Below are 19,635 nucleotides of genomic sequence, written 5' to 3'. Positions count from 1 at the left end.
TTTAAATTGAAATAGTTAACAAATTACAAAATATTAACAAATGTCCTCTTCATTCTATCGATGACTGGATTCATTATAATAGATGTAATCTCAAATTAATATATTTTTTAAATGTTGTGCTTAATGTCAGCGCTTTCTAAAATAGTTTCTACTGTATTTGGTTTTATAAATTCGCACTTCGATCGTTTACTCATTCTCCCTCTCTTCGAATCGGAACCACTTGAAAACGCAATCGAAAGGCATTTGCAAGGCTAATGACATTTACCCCAAGAATTTAGGGTCTCGACTGTTTTTGCGTTTCACTGGCAGTCTGAAACAAAGTCTGGCGGACGAGAGATGACGTTGATCCTACTGGCCGCCCTCTCCAGCATCTACACCGGGATGTTCAACTACGTGAAGGCCAAGTTCCCGTTCGTGATCGAGGCCGCCATGGTGACCCTGTGCTTCGGATCCATCGTCGGTCGATTCTGCATACTGGCTTAGCAGGAAACATCAGAAAAAGACTCGGGATTGCGTGATTCGAAAGGAACTTTATATTTATATGGATGTGTCTTGTGGCTTTATGTGAATACAAACTAATGGCTTAAACCTAAACCTGCGGCTTCTCGATCAGGTGGATGTAGAAGGCGGGATTCTTCACCTGGCTCATTTCCTTGAAGTCACCATACAGTTGGTGCTTGGCCTTCTGCGAGAAGATCTCGCCGAGGATCTCCCGGAAGCGCTTCAGCTCATGGGGGTAGTAGGACAGGCGGAACTCGCTGGTCAGCTTGTTGCCAGCGATCAGGTAGTCCATGGACACCAGGGCTGGCTTGCCGCAGTAGAAGAGCACGGACGTCTTGATGTCCGCCGTGTGACTCGTCTGCAATTAGTCGCAAGTCATCACTGGGTTAATTGAATCGATAGCTGTGTAACCGATAAGGCGAATGGTGATGATGATGTTTTCGAGTGGGCGATACATCTGATCTGGGTTCACAAACAAGATCATCCGTTCTTATCACCGGGATGATGAGACAACTTCTGGCTGTTTTGAATGGAATGTGTTTTTAAATAGTTTTTAATTGACGGATGATGTGGCAAAATCCTACAACTCATCCGACACATTAAACTTAATGTGAGTTGATAAGATTGTTCAGATTATGTTCTGAATTTTTAATTTCCTAATCCTAAATATGGGTCATGGGAGGGAGTGTAACAGCTAGGATAGTGAGACACTTACATTGTAGTAAATACTCTTGGCAGGCGTGGATCCCGTTTCCAGGATGTTGTCGTAGTTGCGGTGGTCGATGAGCAGAACGCCTCCTGGTTTCAGGCACTTTTCGAAATTGCCAATGGCCTGCTTGTGCTCCCGCTGATCGCCGAAACCGTCCATCAAGTGGGCAAAGGAGTTTCCCAGGCAGATCACAGCATCGAAACCATCCTGAATGTGTTCCTGGATGTCGTCGTACAGGGTCAACCAGTTGGCCTCCTCAATAACTGAGAGGGATTATTAGATGATTAGGATAAAAAAGGATATTCGGTATTATTAAACTCACCCCAGTTGTCAAAGGCGGGTTCCTTGCGTCGGGCCCAGCGCTCCTTGAGGGCATACTTCAACATCTTATCAGAGGCATCCACGGACACCACCTCGAAACCCTCTTCCACAAGCATCAGGGAGTCGACACTGCAAAATATATTTTTAAATTTAGGCACAAATAAATAAAAATAAGAAAAACTTGAAAAAAGTACTCAAATCTGATTAATAAATAATCTAGAAAAGGTAGAAGAAAGTTCTGTAGACATACTATTGTTAGCTTCAGCTTCATTAGTTCCTTAGAAACTTAATAGATAATTTCTGGGAAGAAAAGATTATCTACTATTGTAATCCGATTAAAGTATAATTCCAAATACAATTAATCTACTTCAATATTAATAAAAATTCTAAAAAAAAATTGACGAAATCTAAATGACTAATCTTTTTTTTCCCTCAGAAATTACAAATGGGTTCATGTACTAGTTAACAACCAACTCCCAACTTGGGCTGAGCAGGCCAATTCATATTCCCTTTATTAATATTAATCACTATTATTATATTATTATTACACTTCTTATACCACTCGTGTATGGTTCGCCTCAATTTGAGGTCCACCCTAATGAGCCCAAGTGCTGAGCCAACATATTGTGCCAACATATGGGCCGTGGCTTTGTCCCATTGGCTGACAGCGAACGTATGACTTCTGCAAAATGTGCATGGTCAGCGGTCTGCCACGGGCATCCGGTCATGCATGAGCCTTTGTTAATTCTTAAGTTCAGTTCATATAGGATATTCAATAAATAAAGAGCACCAGCTCCTATTAATGAAACTCCGGCACTTAGCCGTTAAATCTTTAATTAAAATATACTGACTGAGTCTCTAGGCCAGCAGGTAAAGAAGGGCAGTCACCCTTCCAACGTAAACTTCCTAATCTTCAGTGGATAGGAGTAGCCAGCCGGCTCCTCAAGAATCACCAACACCAAGTACGCGTGATCCCCCCTGGATCCAACACCCGTCCCATAAGAATTGGGACTGATATTAGTGACTGCTGCGTGGGACCTGCCGCCAGCCGATCTGTATTATATAACAATTAGTGACTACTGCGTGGGACCTGCCCGCCAGCTAACCCCCATTAAATATATAATTGGCGCCCAACTACTCTTCGAATCTCACCCTGAGGAAAACAAAATGTAAGTGACTGTGCGACGAAGATAGGTCACCCAGGTCAATACGAAATATTGTGACAGATAAGTGCCTACACAAATTCTCCATATTTACTTACAAACTTGTGCCAGAGCTAGCAATTTAAATTTAAAAATTTAAATTTAAAAATACACAAAGCAGTTATATGAAATATATATTTGTTTGCAATTTTAAGTGGTTATTACGCGTGGAAAATTTTCCCCTCCCCTATTCCCTTGATTATTCGATGATTATACTCGATTTGCATGCGTTTATTTTAAAAAAAAAAAACAGAAATTTTGTGTCCAGTGTACCTGTGTGATTACTAGGCCTGTTGTTTCGACCCAGCCATTTTCCAACCGGAATTTTTCTTGAGATATATAAATTCAGCGGGTTTTTTATTATAGTTTCTCTTCAAATTCGTTGTGCTTCACCCACCGCGCAGTTACTCCCCTAAATAATTGTCCATCGTCGCCTTTATTACTGCCGATTAACTCACTCAGCCCCATTTGCGGCCGATGAGTTGGGAATATAGGGAAGTTAAACAAGAAGTAGAGAGCGACGACAGTGAAGAAATCGGATTTTGCCCCACAACGACACAACCAGACTCAGAAATGAACCCAGAAATGATACAGGCCCTCATTACAAATGCTGTCAACGCCGCGCTAACCGCACAGGAGCAGCGCTGGCGGGCAGAAATTGAATCAGTTAGAAATCAGGTCAGCTCGTTAACTGTGCAGGCACCCCAAGTAGAAGTTTATGAAAGGGTAACACCGGACCCCGCCATAAAGTGCGATGTCAAATTAGATATTGTAAAATCGCTCCCAACCTTTAGTGGCAGCCACGATGAATACGTGTCGTGGAGGCAGGCCGCATCAGATGCGTATGAGGTATTCAAGAGATACAAAGGCAGCGAGGCCCACTATGAAGCAGTGGTTATTATCAAAAACAAAATTTGTGGTAATGCGCGATCGCTCCTCACGTCCCATAATACAGTGCTAAATTTCGATGCAATTCTGGCTAGGCTGGATTGCACATACGCGGACAAAACGTCCCTACGCGTACTGCGTCAAAATCTAGAGATGGTTCAACAGCGCGATGCCGATCTCATGGCATATTATGACGAGGTCGAGAGGAAACTCACGCTCGTCACGAACAAAATAGTTATGTCGCACACTGCAGACACGGCAACCATCCTGAATAAAGAAGTTAGGGGCGACGCCTTACACGCATTTATTGCTGGACTGAAAAGACCCCTTAGAGCACTGGTGCTGCCAGCACAGCCAAAAGACCTTCCGTCTGCGCTTGCGCTAGCGCGGGAGGCCGAAAATAGCATTGAAAGAAGTGCATTCGCGGCTTCCTACGCAAAAGCAATAGAAGACAAGTCCCTTGTCCACGATGGAAACAGGCGTAACAATAAATTTCAGGGAAAGCAATGGAAAGGAGAGGATAAAAATCCACACTTCGTTCCGAAGCAAAGCCAAAGCAAGCCCCAGGAGGACAGCCCCTGGCAGAAGCGCGGGGACCCCGAAGTTACAGACCATAACAAAGTACAGCCTATGGAGGTCGACCCTTCCACATCAAAGTTTAGGCAGGAGACTAATTGGGGAAAGCCTCAGAATAATAACAATCACAAAAGACAGAATTCATCTCAGCGTTATTCGGGGCAAAGACGCCAGCGCGTCAATAACATAACCCAGTCCCATGAGCAGGAGGAGGCAGATTACGCCGCCGCAGCTGAAGCGGAAGTCGCCAGCATTGAAGAAGGTAATGACTCCGACGAACTTAAGGACCTGCTACATTTTTTAGGGAGCGCTCCCGACTGCCGTTCATCGAACGACAGTTGGCTGATAGAACATTAAAAATACTTATCGACACGGGGGCGGCAAAAAATTACGTTAAGCCCGTAAAGGAGCTAAAAAACGTAATGCCGGTCGAGAACCCCTTTACTGTGAGCTCTATTCACGGCTCCAGTAGCGTCAAGCAAAAATGCATGATGCGCATTTTTGGGCTAAACGCCCCATTTTTTTTGTTAAATACGCTAAGCACGTTCGATGCCATAATTGGCTTTGACTCGCTAACGCGAGCAGGGGTCGCATTGGACTTAGGCAATGGCGTAATAAAATTCGCAAACTCCACGGAAAAACTAAAATTCTTTGACTGCGATAACGTGAATTTTACAAAAATCGACGACATCGTGGTACCAAATTCGGCGAAAGCCGAGTTCAAAAAAGTTATTCTGAAAAGAATAAAGGTGTTTTCGACCTCTAACGAGGCCCTAACATTCAACACCTCGGTCATCGCCACTATCCGAACTAAGAGTGACGAACCCGTCTACTCCAGGTTATACCCCTACCCCATGGGGGCAGCAGACTTTGTAAACAGCGAAATCAAGGAACTGCTGAGCAATGGCATAATCAGGCCTTCCAGATCCCCGTACAACAGCCCTACTTGGGTAGTTGACAAAAAAGGGACCGACGAGAATGGCATCAGGAAGAAACGTTTGGTAATCGACTTTAGGAAACTAAACGAGCAAACAATTGCCGATCGCTACCCTATGCCAAGCATTCCCATGATTCTAGCGAATTTAGGGAAAGCCAAATACTTTACTACCCTAGACTTGAAGTCAGGGTATCATCAGATATACTTGGCCGAGAAAGACCGGGAAAAAACCTCGTTCTCAGTTAACGGAGGAAAATACGAATTTTGTCGACTACCTTTCGGATTAAAAAACGCAGGTAGCATATTCCAAAGAGCCATCGATGATGTACTGCGGGAAGAAATAGGCAAGATATGTTACGTGTACGTCGATGACGTTATTGTTTTTTCCGAAAACGAAACCGAACATGTTAAGCACATCGATATAGTGCTTAAGCGACTGCTCGACGCCAACATGAAGGTGGCTCGAGAAAAGACTAAATTCTTTAAAGAAAGCGTAGAATTTTTAGGCTTCATAGTTACTAGAGGGGGAACAAAAACAGATCCCGAAAAAGTCAGGGCAATACAAGAATTCCCAGAACCTAAAACCCTCTTTAGCCTCAGGTCCTTCCTCGGCCTGGCGAGTTATTACAGAAGCTTTGTCAAAAATTTTGCCTCCATTGCCAGGCCCCTTACTCATATTCTCAAAGGGCAAAACGGAGCAGTCAGTAAAAACATGTCGAAAAAAGTTCCTATTACGTTTGATGAAGCCCAGCGCAATGCGTTTGACCACCTGCGCAATATCCTGGCATCAGAAGATGTCATTCTAACGTACCCCGACTTTAAATTACCATTCGACCTAACCACCGACGCTTCAGCCAGTGGAATAGGCGCGGTATTGTCCCAGAACAAGAGGCCCATTACAATGATATCGCGCACGCTTAAGGATTGCGAGCTAAATTACGCTACCAACGAAAGAGAATTGTTAGCGATAGTTTGGGCCATAGGCAAACTACAGAACTACCTTTACGGCACTCAGGAGGTTAGGATCTTCACAGACCACCAGCCGCTGACTTACGCGGTATCTGACAGAAACACCAACGCTAAAATCAAGCGATGGAAGGCCTTTATAGACGAAAACAACGGGAAGGTGTTTTACACGCCAGGGAAGCAAAACCTTGTAGCCGATGCGCTGTCTCGGCAACACTTGAACAACCTAGAGGCTGAGCCTCAGTCCGACGCTGCCACGGTGCATAGCGAGCTTTCGCTCTCATACACCATCGAGACTACGGATAAACCCCTAAACTGCTTCAGAAACCAAATTATTTTGGAAGAGGCAAACCAACCACTTCGGCGAGACTTCATTGTTTTTGGCAATAGAACTCGCCACGTCATTTACTTTAATAACAAAAACCTACTTGTCCAATCTGTTAAAGAAATTATCAACGCCAACGTCGTAAACGCGATCCACTGCGACTTTCCGACACTAGCTTGTGTTCAACATGCCTTGAGGCAGGAGTTCCCTGCAACGAAATTTTGGCATTGTAAAAACTTTGTCACTGACATTACAAATACCAATGAAAAGCTGGAAATTGTTAATGCCGAACACAACCGCGCCCACAGGGCTGCGCAGGAAAACGCCAAGCAAATTCTTCGCGACTACTATTTTCCCAACATGTCAAAGCTGGCCAGCGAAGTCGTCGCAAATTGCAAGGTCTGCAATAAAGCCAAATACGATCGCCACCCCAAACGACAGGAGTTAGGAAGCACCCCAATTCCTTCATATGTAGGGGAGATGTTACATATTGACATTTTTTCTACCGACAAAAAGATCTTCCTAACTTGCATCGATAAGTTCTCTAAGTTCGCCATCGTACAGCCCTTATCTTCTAGGGCAATAGTTGATGTACGGGCCCCTATACTCCAATTGGTAAATTTCTACCACAAAACTAAAACCATCTATTGTGACAATGAGGCTTCCTTCAATTCTGAAACGATTACGTCTTTGCTGAAAAATCAATACAGCATCGATGTCATTAATGCGCCACCGCTTCACAGTAGCTCCAATGGCCAAGTGGAAAGATTCCACAGTACCTTGGCAGAAATAGCCAGGTGCCTCAAAATCGATAAAAAAATTGACGACACTGTGGAATTAATTTTGCGGGCTACAGTAGAATATAATAGATCGTTGCACTCAGTCACGGATTGTAGGCCAGCAGAAGTTATCCATGCCAGCAGCGACGAGGCTAATTCGGCTATTAGAGCCAAGATCGACAAGGCGCAACAAACCAACCTCGATAGAATTAACACTTCAAGACAAAACAGAGTCTTTGAAGTTGGGGAAAAGGTCCTCGTGCGCAATAATAAAAGACTCGGAAATAAGCTGACGCCGCTCTACTCGGAAGAGCGCATAGAAGCAGACCTAAAAACGTCTGTTCTCATTAAAGGGAGGGTGGTCCATAAGGACAATATAAAATAAACATCTCCGCCATCCATACTCGCCCTTATGTTATTCAGAACTCAACATTACTACCATCTCCACAGGCTTGCCGTTATACTCGTCTTACTGCTGTCCATAGCGAATGCGAGAATTACCGACTTCTCTCACGCGAAGTATATTCCGGTACTGGACGGGAATGGCCTGGTGTGGGAACAATATGGCCTAGTTAGGCACTCGACAAATTTGTCTGAGTTCTCCAGCATAATTGACTCTACGGTCAGAATGCTGGAGCTGTTCCCACAGTCGCATATGAGGAAGTTATTGGAAGTGGACGTCGATCATGCCCAGAACATTCTGGATGAATTAACCGTGCACCATAGAATGGCCAGGAGCCTAGATTTCCTGGGCACTGCACTTAAGGTCGTGGCAGGCACGCCCGACGCGGAGGACCTCTATAGAATTAAGACTAACGAAGCAGCGCTGATCGAAGCAAACAATAGGCAGGTTGTAATCAATACAGAAACACAGAAACACATTAACCAACTTACAGATACAGTAAATAAAATCCTCAAGGAAAAAAGGGACGGGTTAGTTGACTCCGGCCACCTTTTCGAAACACTTCTAGCCAGGAATAGAATCCTCATTTCAGAATTACAAAATTGCATGCTCACAATCACACTTGCCAAGAACAACATTATAAATCCGGTTATATTTAATCACAATGACCTTAAATCTATCTTTGACGAACAGCTCACAGAGGTCCCCATAGTCAGTCTTATGGCTGTATCTAAGATTAAAATTTTTCAATCTAATGTCTTTATCCATGTCTTAGTTCAGTATCCTAAAGTTAAGCGTATTTGTAAAAAAGTCCTGCTCTTCCCGGTCGCGCACTACCATACTATTCTACAAATAGAAGATAACAGCGTGGCGGAATGCGACGACGAAGTCCTAGCAGTTTCCGACTGCGCCTCCACCAACTTGGCCACATTTTGTAAAAAGGCGCCGCACGACACCTGCGCCAGGCAATTACATGCAGGCGGGGCGGCTACATGCCGGACGCGGCCCAGTAATCTGGAACCACTTACAATCGTGGACGACGGAATAATGATCGTCAATGAAAAACTCACGAGGATCACCATCGATGACGGTCCCCCAACAACCATAATAGGGACCCACCTTATTACTTTCGAAAGGAAGGCGGTGGTTAATGACTCCGTGTTTTTGAACCTCGGCTTCTCTGTGAAAAAGAGCCCAGGGATCGCGGCCTCCCCATTAATCAACATAACGGGACATGATCACATATTGAGTTTGCCATTACTGCAACGGATGAACGAGCACAACCTGCGTCTGATGCAGGAACTCAGAGATGACGTGTCGGCGGGAGGTGCACCTAAGATGTGGTTCGCCGCGGGAGTTGCCGTCAGCTTTACATTATGCGGCCTGGTCCTGCTCCAACATCACTGCAGGCGCAAACGAGAGGCATCCCGATTACGAAAGTCCATCGACGAATTGGCTGTCACCGAGGACGGCGTCTAATTTAAAGGGGGGAGTAGTTAACAACCAACTCCCAACTTGGGCTGAGCAGGCCAATTCATATTCCCTTTATTAATATTAATCACTATTATTATATTATTATTACACTTCTTATACCACTCGTGTATGGTTCGCCTCAATTTGAGGTCCACCCTAATGAGCCCAAGTGCTGAGCCAACATATTGTGCCAACATATGGGCCGTGGCTTTGTCCCATTGGCTGACAGCGAACGTATGACTTCTGCAAAATGTGCATGGTCAGCGGTCTGCCACGGGCATCCGGTCATGCATGAGCCTTTGTTAATTCTTAAGTTCAGTTCATATAGGATATTCAATAAATAAAGAGCACCAGCTCCTATTAATGAAACTCCGGCACTTAGCCGTTAAATCTTTAATTAAAATATACTGACTGAGTCTCTAGGCCAGCAGGTAAAGAAGGGCAGTCACCCTTCCAACGTAAACTTCCTAATCTTCAGTGGATAGGAGTAGCCAGCCGGCTCCTCAAGAATCACCAACACCAAGTACGCGTGATCCCCCCTGGATCCAACACCCGTCCCATAAGAATTGGGACTGATATTAGTGACTGCTGCGTGGGACCTGCCGCCAGCCGATCTGTATTATATAACAATTAGTGACTACTGCGTGGGACCTGCCCGCCAGCTAACCCCCATTAAATATATAATTTACTTATTATATACTGTGTATCAATGACTCACCCCGTGCCACAGGCCACGTCCAGGACACGCTTGCACCCCTTGTTGCGCAGCATGTCGATCAGGAAGTTCTTGTAGTTGTCCGTGCGCGAGTTCTTGTCCCCGATGAAGATCTCCCACACCTTGGCGGCCTTGCCATCGGCGTACTGGTCCCGGACTCCTTCGGCGGAGATGCCGTCGGATCGGGCAACGAACACACTGTCGGCGGAGGTGGTCATCTCTGGTAATCAGCTCTGGTCGGCGGATCGCAGCTTAATAATTTGCTGTCCCCCAACCGCGTTCCACGTTAACTCGCCGGGGATTCAGAAGCCAACAGCTGGCGCTCCCTAAAGTGCCGTCGTGGGCCACATAGCAGCCCGTAATCTTATCAGTCCCGCCCACTTGACGTGTGACCCATGGGCGGGATGACGATGCGAGCTACAACATCTGTTCCCGGCGAAACGTGTTCTCGCTGGCGGGCTTTCGCTTTTGTGTCTTGCCCCTGACCCTGACCCTCCGGTTGTGATTAGGAGTCAGCGATCGCATCCCGTGGTCAAAACAGAATGACGAGCAGATTTGTAAGCATGTCAGTCGGGTTACAGTGATATCTCAAGGGTAATATGTGGGGACATTTCTAGATCGTTTCGGTTATTCTTACTAAAGTTTATTTAGTGCCAATAATGAATGGTTGTTTAAATAACTTTTTAATAATTGTGAACCATAAAGTATTACTAGTTGCATAAGATTAATAAATATCTTATCGTTGGTATTTTTAAATCCATTCACAGTAGACCCTTTACGAGTCTTTTCGTTATTTATGGGGTATCTTCTAAGTTAGAAGTTCTTATCAGTATTCACTGTACATCATATGAGCTGAATGAATTGCATATTTTCCTTGAATTTCCCAAATCACTGTTTCCTAGTTGGAACTAGTAAATCGCCAAGTCTTCCTCCACATTTACATAATAGATTTCTAGAAACTGAGACATTAATCTGAGTATATAAGAAATAGTCTTTATTTTTAATATTAGTTATAAATATTGCACTGCTTTAATTAAGCGGGACTCGTGTTTCCCCAAATGGTTGGTCTTCATATTGCACCTCGATTTCTACGGATAGGATCTTAGAGATAAATTCACACTGGAAGTTCTATAGGAGGTACTTAAAGCTAAACATGATTACGTTTCTCAAGATAATTAGTCACTAATATTTGAAAATCGCGACAATCGTCTTGGGAAACATAAGCCTTAATAGGGATTATAAGTTTAGGAGTATATAAGTATATCATTTAGGTGTAATCTTATGAGCTATGTACATCGTAACGCAACGAGTCGGATCCCACATCCTGGTCTATGGCAAGTACCCCAGCGAGTCCTCCAGGGAGGCGCTGACCGCCCTCATGGACTGATAGCTGCCCATGCGGCTCCTGCTGGCGCTGCTGCGAATGGAGGCGGCCCTGGCCTCCATGGCCTTGATGTTGGCCAGCAGGTTGTCGGCGCTCCCGCCGCCCACTCCGCTCAAGCCCATGCCCTTGTTTAGGGGCATTGGCAGCGGCAGTCCTCCGCTCCCCAAGCGATCCGTGCTGAAGGACTCGCGGGTGCGGTACGAGGACCTCCTGGAGGAGGCGTGTGATCGGCAGCTGCCGTTGCTCACTCGTGAGCCTGGTCCCTTTGGCGGGCACAGGCTCTTGATGTCCGTCGTCTGGCTGAGCTTCATGTCCGCGAACACCGCCGCCGCCTCCACGCTCTTCTTCACGCTGAGTGCCTCATGGGGCTGCACTGGCTGCCCACTTCCGTTGATGCTGAAGAGCTCATAGTCCAGGCCCAGCTTCTCCGAGGGCTTGCCCTTGCGTGCCGCTCCAGCTGCGGCGTTTCCTGGCCGGGATTTGCGCTGCTGCTGCGACAGGGAGTCCTCGCTGATGGCCGCCGCTGCCGAGGATCGCTGGCGACGATGGGTCCGCTTGCAGTAGCACTTGCTGGCGCTCACACAGCTGTCCGAGTCGCAGGACGTGGTGGTCTCCGTGTGCGTGTTGTTGGCCGAGTCCCGCTCCATTGAGCTGGGCGGCTCCTCCTCCACCATGGAGCAGTAGCACTTGTCGTCGGAGCGGCAAGAGATCAGCGAATGCCGGTTGGTGCCGGTGGTTCCTACAACATTTTGGGGCAAGGCACTGCCGTTGGCGGGCTTCCTGGTGGGCGTGGCCAGGGCCATGTTGCGCTCGTTCTTCTGACGCAGCTTGTGGTTCAGGTGCTCCGTGCGCAGGCTGCAGTAGCAGCGATCGGCGGAGGCACAGGCACAGGACTCGGAGTCGTAGCTGCACTCCGAGCAGGAAACGTATCTGCGGGGGATTGGGTAATTAGTTCCGCTGGTGGAAAACGTTAGAATATATTTTATGAGATAAAAAATAGTTAGGGTGTTATGTAAACATTTTCATTTGGATTCCGTCAAGAGATTTCTTAAATAAAATCCATGAAACTAGTTATTTGTTAACCCAAATTTAATGAAATCGAACCCTCTGTAAACTTAGAAAGCAGTACCCTCCAAACTAATTCTTAAAAAGTTAAGGTCTCCATGACTTAAAATACTTTTATAGACTTAAGCCATAAAATTCCTTCTTTGTGGATAATGTTGCGAGTTATAAACCTTTTAGAGTTATTTAGCTTGTTAGGTATATATTATCACCAAGCCCTATGTTTTAATATTTATATGAATCCATACCATATAAATACTTGTTAGCAGAAACATACCCACTGCTGCTGTTGCGGTTGAGTCCCTGGGTGTGCTCGTTCCGCACCACGGAGACGTCCGAGCCACTGGTGGCCGCCCTATTCCGCTGGTGCTGCTGCTGGACGTGGCTGTGGGTGATGGGCGGTCCGATGATGATGGGCGGACTGATCTGCCGCTTGCGTTCTTTATTCGGGGTGGACTCCTTCGCCGCCGGCTTGGTCAGCTTGCCGCGGCACGAACGGAACTGGCCCAGCTGGAAGACCTTCTTCAGACTCTTGGTGCCGAAGAAGCTGCTCTTCTTCTAAGGAAGATATAAAATAAAATGCTGTGGCTGCGGATTAACTGTGCCAAGGTGACCCACCAGCGATCCATTCCCGCTGCGCTTTTGTTTCTTCTTCTTTTGGCGCCGCATTATGTTCTTGGAGCGCTGGAAGAGCTCGTCCTGGGTGAGCGTGACGGCAAGCTTGAGCAGGAACTCCTTGTAGATGGGCTTCAGGTCGTTGAAGGACATGCCGTCGGCGTCGATGATGGCGTACAGGATGTCGTCCAGCGAGTGGAGGTTCTCGTGCAGGCGAAATTCGTTAAACAGTTCGCTGAAACCAAGTGGGGAACTAGAAGCACAATTCAAGCGATGCCAATCAACCAGGCCAAACCTTCTCCCCCGAATTGCAAAAAGACTGCCGCCCGTGCCCAGGGCCAGATGCACTGCATCTGTCCCCCAGTTCGGTGGCAATACTCACCCTCCTCCGCCGCCGCCTCCACCGCCCAGTTTGCCGGAATGGCGTCTCGCCGCCCGGGATTTATAACGGGTCAATCCTCCGGTGTTGAGGAAGCTGCCAGATCTGGGAATGGCCACCCTTGTGAGGATGTCTCCGTTGGCGGGAGCCACATCGCCGCATACCGCTGGTGGTTCTGAAGACTTCTTGCCAGGATGCGCGCTCTGGTGCAGCCGGTTCACGTGACCATTGCCGCACACTATGCTGCCACTCCTGGACGGTCCTCCTCCACCTCCGCCTGCATTCCGGTGAGCCCCAGAACCAGGGACCGTGCTGGGAACTGGAGGAGCCCGCTTGGACTTGTGCGACTTGCGCCTGCGTTCTTCCGTCGAGGTTTCCAGCTCCGCAGTCTCGTTGATCACATTACTGTGGGAGCTCAGGGAGCTATTGGACACCCGCTTCTTTCGTCCAGATCTGGATGGAGCACCACCACCACTAGTGCTCCCCCTGAAGGAGCTGCGCCTCCCAGACGCACTGGGGATGATCTGGGAGCGGGACAGATAGTTCGAGCTGGCCAAGGCTGAACTACTGGCAATGCTGATGCAGCTGACCCCGTTCTGCTGGCGCGGAGCCCTCCGCTGGGTGCTCCGCCGCGAACTGGTGCTTACGTGGGCCATCAGGCTCTGGTAGAGCGTGGCCGCGATGACGATGGCGTCCTCGGTGCTCTTGCAGATGAATCCATGACACTCGAGCATCTTGGGAGAGCTGGCCGAGCGCATTACCACCGCGAAGATGGGCGCGTGCACATGGATGCTGTGCTCCACCGCCAGCTTCTCGCTGGAGCTGCAGGGTTGGTATGGGAAATTAATGCAACAGATATATATTTGTAAAACATTTCTGTTTTCTTATAAGGGTTTTTATTTCAACATTTAAGGTGGGTAACATGACTCAGTTTTTAGAGAACAATATTTTATAAATTAAAACCCTTTATTATGTTCCTTTATTTTAAATAGGTAACTCACCTCAGTGGCTGGAAGAGGGCAGTCTTGTCGATGTTCTCGGGATCGGTGATCAGGGGCAGAAAGGCGGCGCCACCATCATCGTCCGATATGACGAACTTCACCGCCGACCAAACGGCAATGTTGTGAAAGGGCGTGATGTGGGCCTCGCTCTCATCCGGAGCACCAGCTCCACTTGCGATGGCCAGGGCGCTGATCTTCACCCTCAGACCGGTGGCACAGATATCCAGCGATCCAGAGTTGAGCTTCTGCTGGGTAATGGAATTATGGTTACTTAGGAAGATAACTCCAAGCTTAGAGGGTCCAATCCTACCTTCTTGGCCACCTCGCTGAGGTACAGCTGGCGCAGTGGCTCCTGCAGACCCTGCAGACTGGTCACCTTGTCCTTCAGCGGCAGCGATCCCAGGCAGGTAACCTCGAAGCTGCTGGTCGCGTCCTTGGCCACGTCCGTGAACATCTGCTCGATCTGGGCCTGCACACTGTTGCTGATCCGCTGCACGTCCTTCTTGGCCGCCTCGGCCAGCACCTTGGTTGACTGCACGTTATCCTGCAGGAAGCTGCTGAGGGAGCGGGGCGTGTCCCCCGACGTGCTGGCCAACTCACTGCGCCCATACATGATGATGGAGCGGGTGCGATGCGATCCCCGGGGATCGTCGAGGCGGCTGCTTCGCATGGATCTGGATTGGGGGATGGGCAATATGTTACTAAGTAATCCTAAAACTATACCACACTATTTACACTCAATAATATTATATATATTTTGGAAGGTGTCTTTATAAATTTCTAACCATCGCGTAAAGTTATTAATGTTATTACAGCTCAACCAAATTTCAAATCAATTTTATTTGAGTGCTTTACTTAACTGAAAGCTCGCTATAAGTCACCTACAAAACCCAGTTCCTCAAAGCGTAAATCTGCTCCCCAAGACGTTCCTTAACAAACTGAATTCTTTAATGATTTCTAAGGAATTTCCTGACTCGTAAAACTACATTTCTAATCAAATACCACACGATACCATTTTTATAGCCGAAAACCTCTAGTTTGAATAGCCCACGTCTTCTTAAATTTCCTGAACCACATAATTTAGAATGTCACCTAGATCATCGATTAGATCAAAAACTTGATGGATACAACTTTTTATTTTATTACCCGCTCTCCAGTCAACACTTTTGGTGCCTAAGACGACAAAACGGTTCCATTTTTGTGAAAGTTTGACTGATTAACGCAAAAGCAAACTGAGATTAGCATATTCGACTCGCAGCGGAGTTTGAGTTTGACTATGTGATACCTGTGAACCCGTCGGCTGGAGGCCGAATTGGCCACATCCTGAATTGGCTGAGGAGGTCAGAACCCGGGGGATTCTCTGGTGCCCAGGGGAAGGCATACAGAGAGGTGCCTAAGATGGAGGCGCCTTGGCGGCCAGTGGCCGAATGCAGCTTAAGGTGTTCCCAATTCGAGCCATTTGTTTACCGCTAGTTGACATAAAATCGGAAATGCTATTTCCATAGAACGTCTTTCGGCCGTCGAGAGTTTTGAATGGGAATGAAGATGAGTGGAGTGTGGCTTGGGGACTGGTGGGGTCTGCAGAGGGGCTCTTGGTTTTCTTTCTCAATCAATTAAGTAGTTCGTCGCCTGCGAATGTGTGTCAGCGATGGGGTTTTATTCAAAGAGCAAGTGTCGCTCAATCTCCAGATTCCCCCATCGCCTCCATCGGACAATATGGTTTTTAATTTTGGAGCTAACAGTATTTTTCGTTGGTTATGGAAATGCGGCGAACGGTAAACGAAATATCTCTCTGCGCTTGTTTCTGTATCTGAATCTTTGGGTCTCGACTACGGTTTCGAGAACGAAAGTGTTGGGTGGTCAGTGGAAATGAGAGTGCTGGCTAATTGATTTGTTTTGGCCCAGAGATGGAGAGCGAGGCTAATGGCCAGCCAAAACACACCTCCCCGGGCTATTTGCTCCCAATTACAAAGTTTCACCACCCCGAAGTGAGGGCCCCAAACTCACCTGGAATCGTCGAACATGAGATCGATCTTCAGTTTGTAGATCGAGTTGGGGCTGACACTCGAATTGTTTTCGAGCTGGTCGCCGTCCAGGAGCCGAAAGCCGGAAGAATTGCTGTTGCTGTTGCTGCCGCCGGCGGTGGGCTTTCCGCGGGTCCGGACCGGATTCATTTTGGGCACAGCCACCGCGCTTTGGGAGTCCACCGTGCAGGTGACCATCCTCCTCCTCCCGGGGGGCTGGACGTGCTAAACACTCGCGGAATGCCGCAGCTGCGGATGCAAATCGCTCTTTGCAATTCACTGTTTCACTGTCTTACTATTTTCTGTTTTGCCTTTTTTACTATTTTTAATTTGTGGGCAATTAGCGGCGAATGCAATCCGTTTAGGCGCAATGTACGTTAATTTCCAGCATGTTAGCGAATCACACGAGCCTCGGCCTCACACATTTTGCATAGGGCTTTGCATGGATGTGAGTACCACGGTTAGGTGTTGCATGGCGTGCTCCGCTGGGGCCATCATTCAATCATCGCACTGGAGCCGGCTCATTAATTAGCTGCAAGCAAGACCAAAAACCGACAGACTTTAGCATTATTAGATTAAGGCACAGACCCCGTAACCGACCATTCACGAGTAGGAAAAGCTATTGCAAAATCGTTATTAATAATATATGATAGTTTTTGGTTTTTCGTATTTCCAGTTGTTACACTGTTTCGTCTGATAAATTGTAGACTAAAATGCAATGGTTGTATCGGAAAAATGTTGGCTATTCGCGAACGCACAAGGCTGCATCTATGTATCTATGAGATACTTTCACTGCAGAGATATTCGCGGTAATTAGCAAATGCCACATAAAGCACACAAGCACACACACTCGAATGAGCCAATTTCAAAATGCCATTTACTTGTGCCTTATTGAACTTCAACTCCACTGCACCACATCTCGTAGTCACTTCGAATCACCACCCAACCCGGTCAATGCTGCTTCGACTTTTGGTAATCCAAATGTGTATCCAAGTGCTCTAACTGGGCTCCGAAGCCGGGCGATCCGTCCGAGTTCGTTGAATGCCACACGGCGACTGAAACGAGCTCGAAACGTCGAAGAAGTTGGATGGAAAAAGAGCCCAGGCCAGAGAAAAATGAAAGAAAGAGCGGACCCCCAACAATATCATCTCTGGCGTAAGTGGGCAGTGGGGGCACAATGAGAATGCCCCACCGCAACTGACTGTGAATCGCGGAATACGGTGCGTGGTGTTTGGGACAGGGAATATGGCATTTGATTGTAGCCAAATCGATGGAGACGAATGCCTGGCCTTTCGACTGCCCTCATAACTTGCCCAATATGCGGAGCATTATGTGTTTAGCCGACATTTGCATACAAACCATTTGAGTGTCGCAAAGTGATTTGGGCAATGCACTATGGGGCTTTGGGAAACCAATGTCAGTCTCCCACAAATGAGGACCGGCGGGCGAATTGCAATTAAAGCCAGTGTCGCCAGCTCGAGTGGGTCTCCGAAACGCCGGTGGCCCAGGTTTTGCCATTTGCGCAAGCGCAGAAGCTGTGACGGTTTAGGCGATTTCGGAGTGGAGTGCAGAGGAAGCCGCAGGGCTGCAGAGCAGTGAAGGCATTTTCGAAATCAATGACCGTGGTCAAGTCTTACGATAATTGGAGCTGCCCGCGGCCTCTTTCGTTCCATCGTAAAATGCATTTAATTTTTCACTTGAGCCGAGCTGAAATCGCCTGGGCGCAGTTGGAAATCGAGAATAGCTTGGTCAAGAATGGAGGAAAGACCCCCTAAAGAAGACTAGCTCCTGGTAATAAGCGTAATAATTCGCATGCATGCAGAGCCATTATATGGTTGATCTCGAATTTGCATTTTAAAAGTGCAAATTAGAATTGGACAAAAACCACAGGCTGTTTTTATACAGATTGTATTATGCAGAGTGAGTACTGATATGCTTGGAATGTTTTACGATCTCCGCCCGGGCCTCTGTAATGAAATCAACCTGTAGCACATTACCGGCGATCGTAATTCAAGATGGTTTCAATTAAAAACTCCGTTTCCATTTCACTAATAAAAGCTTTTGGGCCAGCCGCCGTAAAGATCTATCTCTGTGTTTACATCAAACTTTCCTTTTTCCATTTTAGATTTTAATTTTGACGGCCTTTGATCGGCGTGCGCTTGTTTCTCGAGTGTTGACAACTCTTTCGGACCCGGTTTATTCATGAGTAACAGTAACACGTAATTAAATGTGGTCCAGGTGAGACAATAGGAAATGCAAAGCGAACTAATTGCCCTTTATTGTACAGAGCCTGGCCAGATAGCTTTTACTGGTTTAATGGGGTTGCTAGACCCGGACCCTTCGACCTGAGTCTGGTTCCGTTTTTATGGGTCTCCAGGGGAAAACGGTTGAATAAGATGTTCGACAGCTGATAGCGAAGAACTTGGATTTCGTTTTCAATGCAAAGAACCCGAACCTTTGTGTTTTCATTTTCCTTTCAACGGTTTTGGGCTTGTTAGGTAGAATTTTCCTTTGTGTGACCACGCTTTTACTCTTCAGAGAATTTTTATTCGGTAGCTTAAACCGTTAACTGCACGCATGCGCATACGCATTCGACGGGGTGGTGTTGATGGGTGATGTGATTTATTTAACAAATACGAGCAACATCGTACTACCGTGATCATCACTTTCTCTATTCAATTTACCAGGCTGTGTTTCTGTTTCGGCGTTTGTTTTAAGGTTTCTTGAGCTGCTCGTATCTGCAGTGGCAGCTATTTCAGAAATTAGTCGTATTTTTGCTCAGCGCCGGCCCGGCGAAGGCAGGCAAGCTTGAAGATACAGATAGAGCGGAGATACAACCGGGGGGTTGGCGCAGAAGTTGGGTGCTCCGAGAGATACGCTTGATTCCTTCGCGCTCGTCTTGTGCCCAGCACTGCGTATCTGACATGCGCAGACACTGAGAGAAAATGCCGTCGCCCAAGTGCTCCCCAAAGTGGCTGTAAAGAGTGAACAGCCGGGCTGAGAACATTTTGGCCCAGTGTAGCGAGCAGCGCGAGTGGACAAGTTCTGCACATTATTCAAATCATTTACACAAAAACATTGCGCAATTAAAGTTTCGTGACTTTCCCTGCCTTGGCCCAGACATAATCGCTCTGCGAGACTTTCTTTGTAGAATCGCGGCTCCGAGATGTTTTCCCCATTCGGAGTGCCCTACTCCATGAGACTGCAGCCATTCATTCATTAGCCTCCGCCCGGCGTTGCGTCACGAACCCGAATCCGAAATGAGTCTTGAAAAATACACGACAATTGTCACATTGTGCTACTCATTACGCCATTTCTCGCCTCCCCCTCTCCACAGCCCAGCCAGCCCACAATAGCGATTCACTTTTCACGAGC

The 19,635-nt window shown here is 47.2% G+C and overlaps 3 protein-coding genes across 10 annotated transcripts; 1 reads left to right on the top strand and 2 right to left on the bottom strand.

The window, feature by feature from the left end:
* Positions 1-299: 299 nt before the first annotated feature.
* LOC108032207 (uncharacterized) lies at positions 300-594 on the top strand. Its single transcript, XM_017106067.3, has one exon. It carries the CDS (start codon positions 337-339, stop codon positions 481-483), a length of 147 nt encoding a protein of 48 aa, XP_016961556.1. The 5' UTR covers positions 300-336; the 3' UTR covers positions 484-594.
* Positions 511-10,059, bottom strand: LOC108032206 (glycine N-methyltransferase). The gene is made up of 4 exons (XM_017106066.3): positions 9,799-10,059; positions 1,533-1,660; positions 1,217-1,473; positions 511-859 (listed from the first exon to the last, which is right to left on the bottom strand). Exons 1-4 carry the CDS (start codon positions 10,011-10,013, stop codon positions 590-592), a joined length of 870 nt encoding a protein of 289 aa, XP_016961555.1. The 5' UTR covers positions 10,014-10,059; the 3' UTR covers positions 511-589.
* An 893-nt stretch (positions 10,060-10,952) lies between these two features.
* Positions 10,953-17,293, bottom strand: LOC108032163 (uncharacterized). Of its 8 annotated transcripts, none has more exons than XM_044090921.2 (8): positions 17,142-17,293; positions 16,244-16,792; positions 14,547-14,910; positions 14,237-14,484; positions 13,239-14,057; positions 12,860-13,151; positions 12,519-12,799; positions 10,953-12,109 (listed from the first exon to the last, which is right to left on the bottom strand). In XM_044090921.2, exons 2-8 carry the CDS (start codon positions 16,456-16,458, stop codon positions 11,125-11,127), a joined length of 3,204 nt encoding a protein of 1,067 aa, XP_043946856.1. In that variant the 5' UTR covers positions 16,459-16,792; positions 17,142-17,293; the 3' UTR covers positions 10,953-11,124. The 8 variants fall into 8 exon arrangements, with proteins under 8 accessions (XP_043946856.1, XP_050745010.1, XP_050745011.1 ...); XM_050889053.1 differs by having other exon boundaries at positions 12,519-12,796; XM_050889054.1 differs by having other exon boundaries at positions 12,860-13,109.
* Between the last annotated feature and the right edge of the window lie 2,342 nt (positions 17,294-19,635).

This window comes from Drosophila biarmipes, chromosome 3R, assembly GCF_025231255.1.
Source record: "Drosophila biarmipes strain raj3 chromosome 3R, RU_DBia_V1.1, whole genome shotgun sequence".
In the NCBI taxonomy this organism is placed as follows: domain Eukaryota; kingdom Metazoa; phylum Arthropoda; class Insecta; order Diptera; family Drosophilidae; genus Drosophila; species Drosophila biarmipes.
Note: the sequence above shows the minus strand (reverse complement) of the source record. Positions and strands in the feature narration are given on the sequence as shown.

What these genes read in the sequence shown, in the direction of transcription:
- LOC108032206 (XM_017106066.3), bottom strand. Translation starts at nt 10,013, where the DNA reads ATGACCACCTCCGCCGACAGTGTGTTCGTTGCCCGATCCGACGGCATC. An exon ending in GACGTGGCCTGTGGCACGGG is followed by an intron (nt 1,661 to 9,798) that starts GTGAGTCATTGA and finishes TATATTTTGCAG; the next exon opens with TGTCGACTCCCTGATGCTTG. An exon ending in ACCCGCCTTTGACAACTGGG is followed by an intron (nt 1,474 to 1,532) that starts GTGAGTTTAATA and finishes AATCCCTCTCAG; the next exon opens with TTATTGAGGAGGCCAACTGG.
- LOC108032207 (XM_017106067.3), top strand. Translation starts at nt 337, where the DNA reads ATGACGTTGATCCTACTGGCCGCCCTCTCCAGCATCTACACCGGGATG.
- LOC108032163 (XM_044090921.2), bottom strand. Translation starts at nt 16,458, where the DNA reads ATGGTCACCTGCACGGTGGACTCCCAAAGCGCGGTGGCTGTGCCCAAA. An exon ending in CTCATGTTCGACGATTCCAG is followed by an intron (nt 14,911 to 16,243) that starts GTGAGTTTGGGG and finishes CCCCCAATCCAG; the next exon opens with ATCCATGCGAAGCAGCCGCC. An exon ending in GGAGGCGGCGGCGGAGGAGG is followed by an intron (nt 13,152 to 13,238) that starts GTGAGTATTGCC and finishes TCGGGGGAGAAG; the next exon opens with GTTTGGCCTGGTTGATTGGC.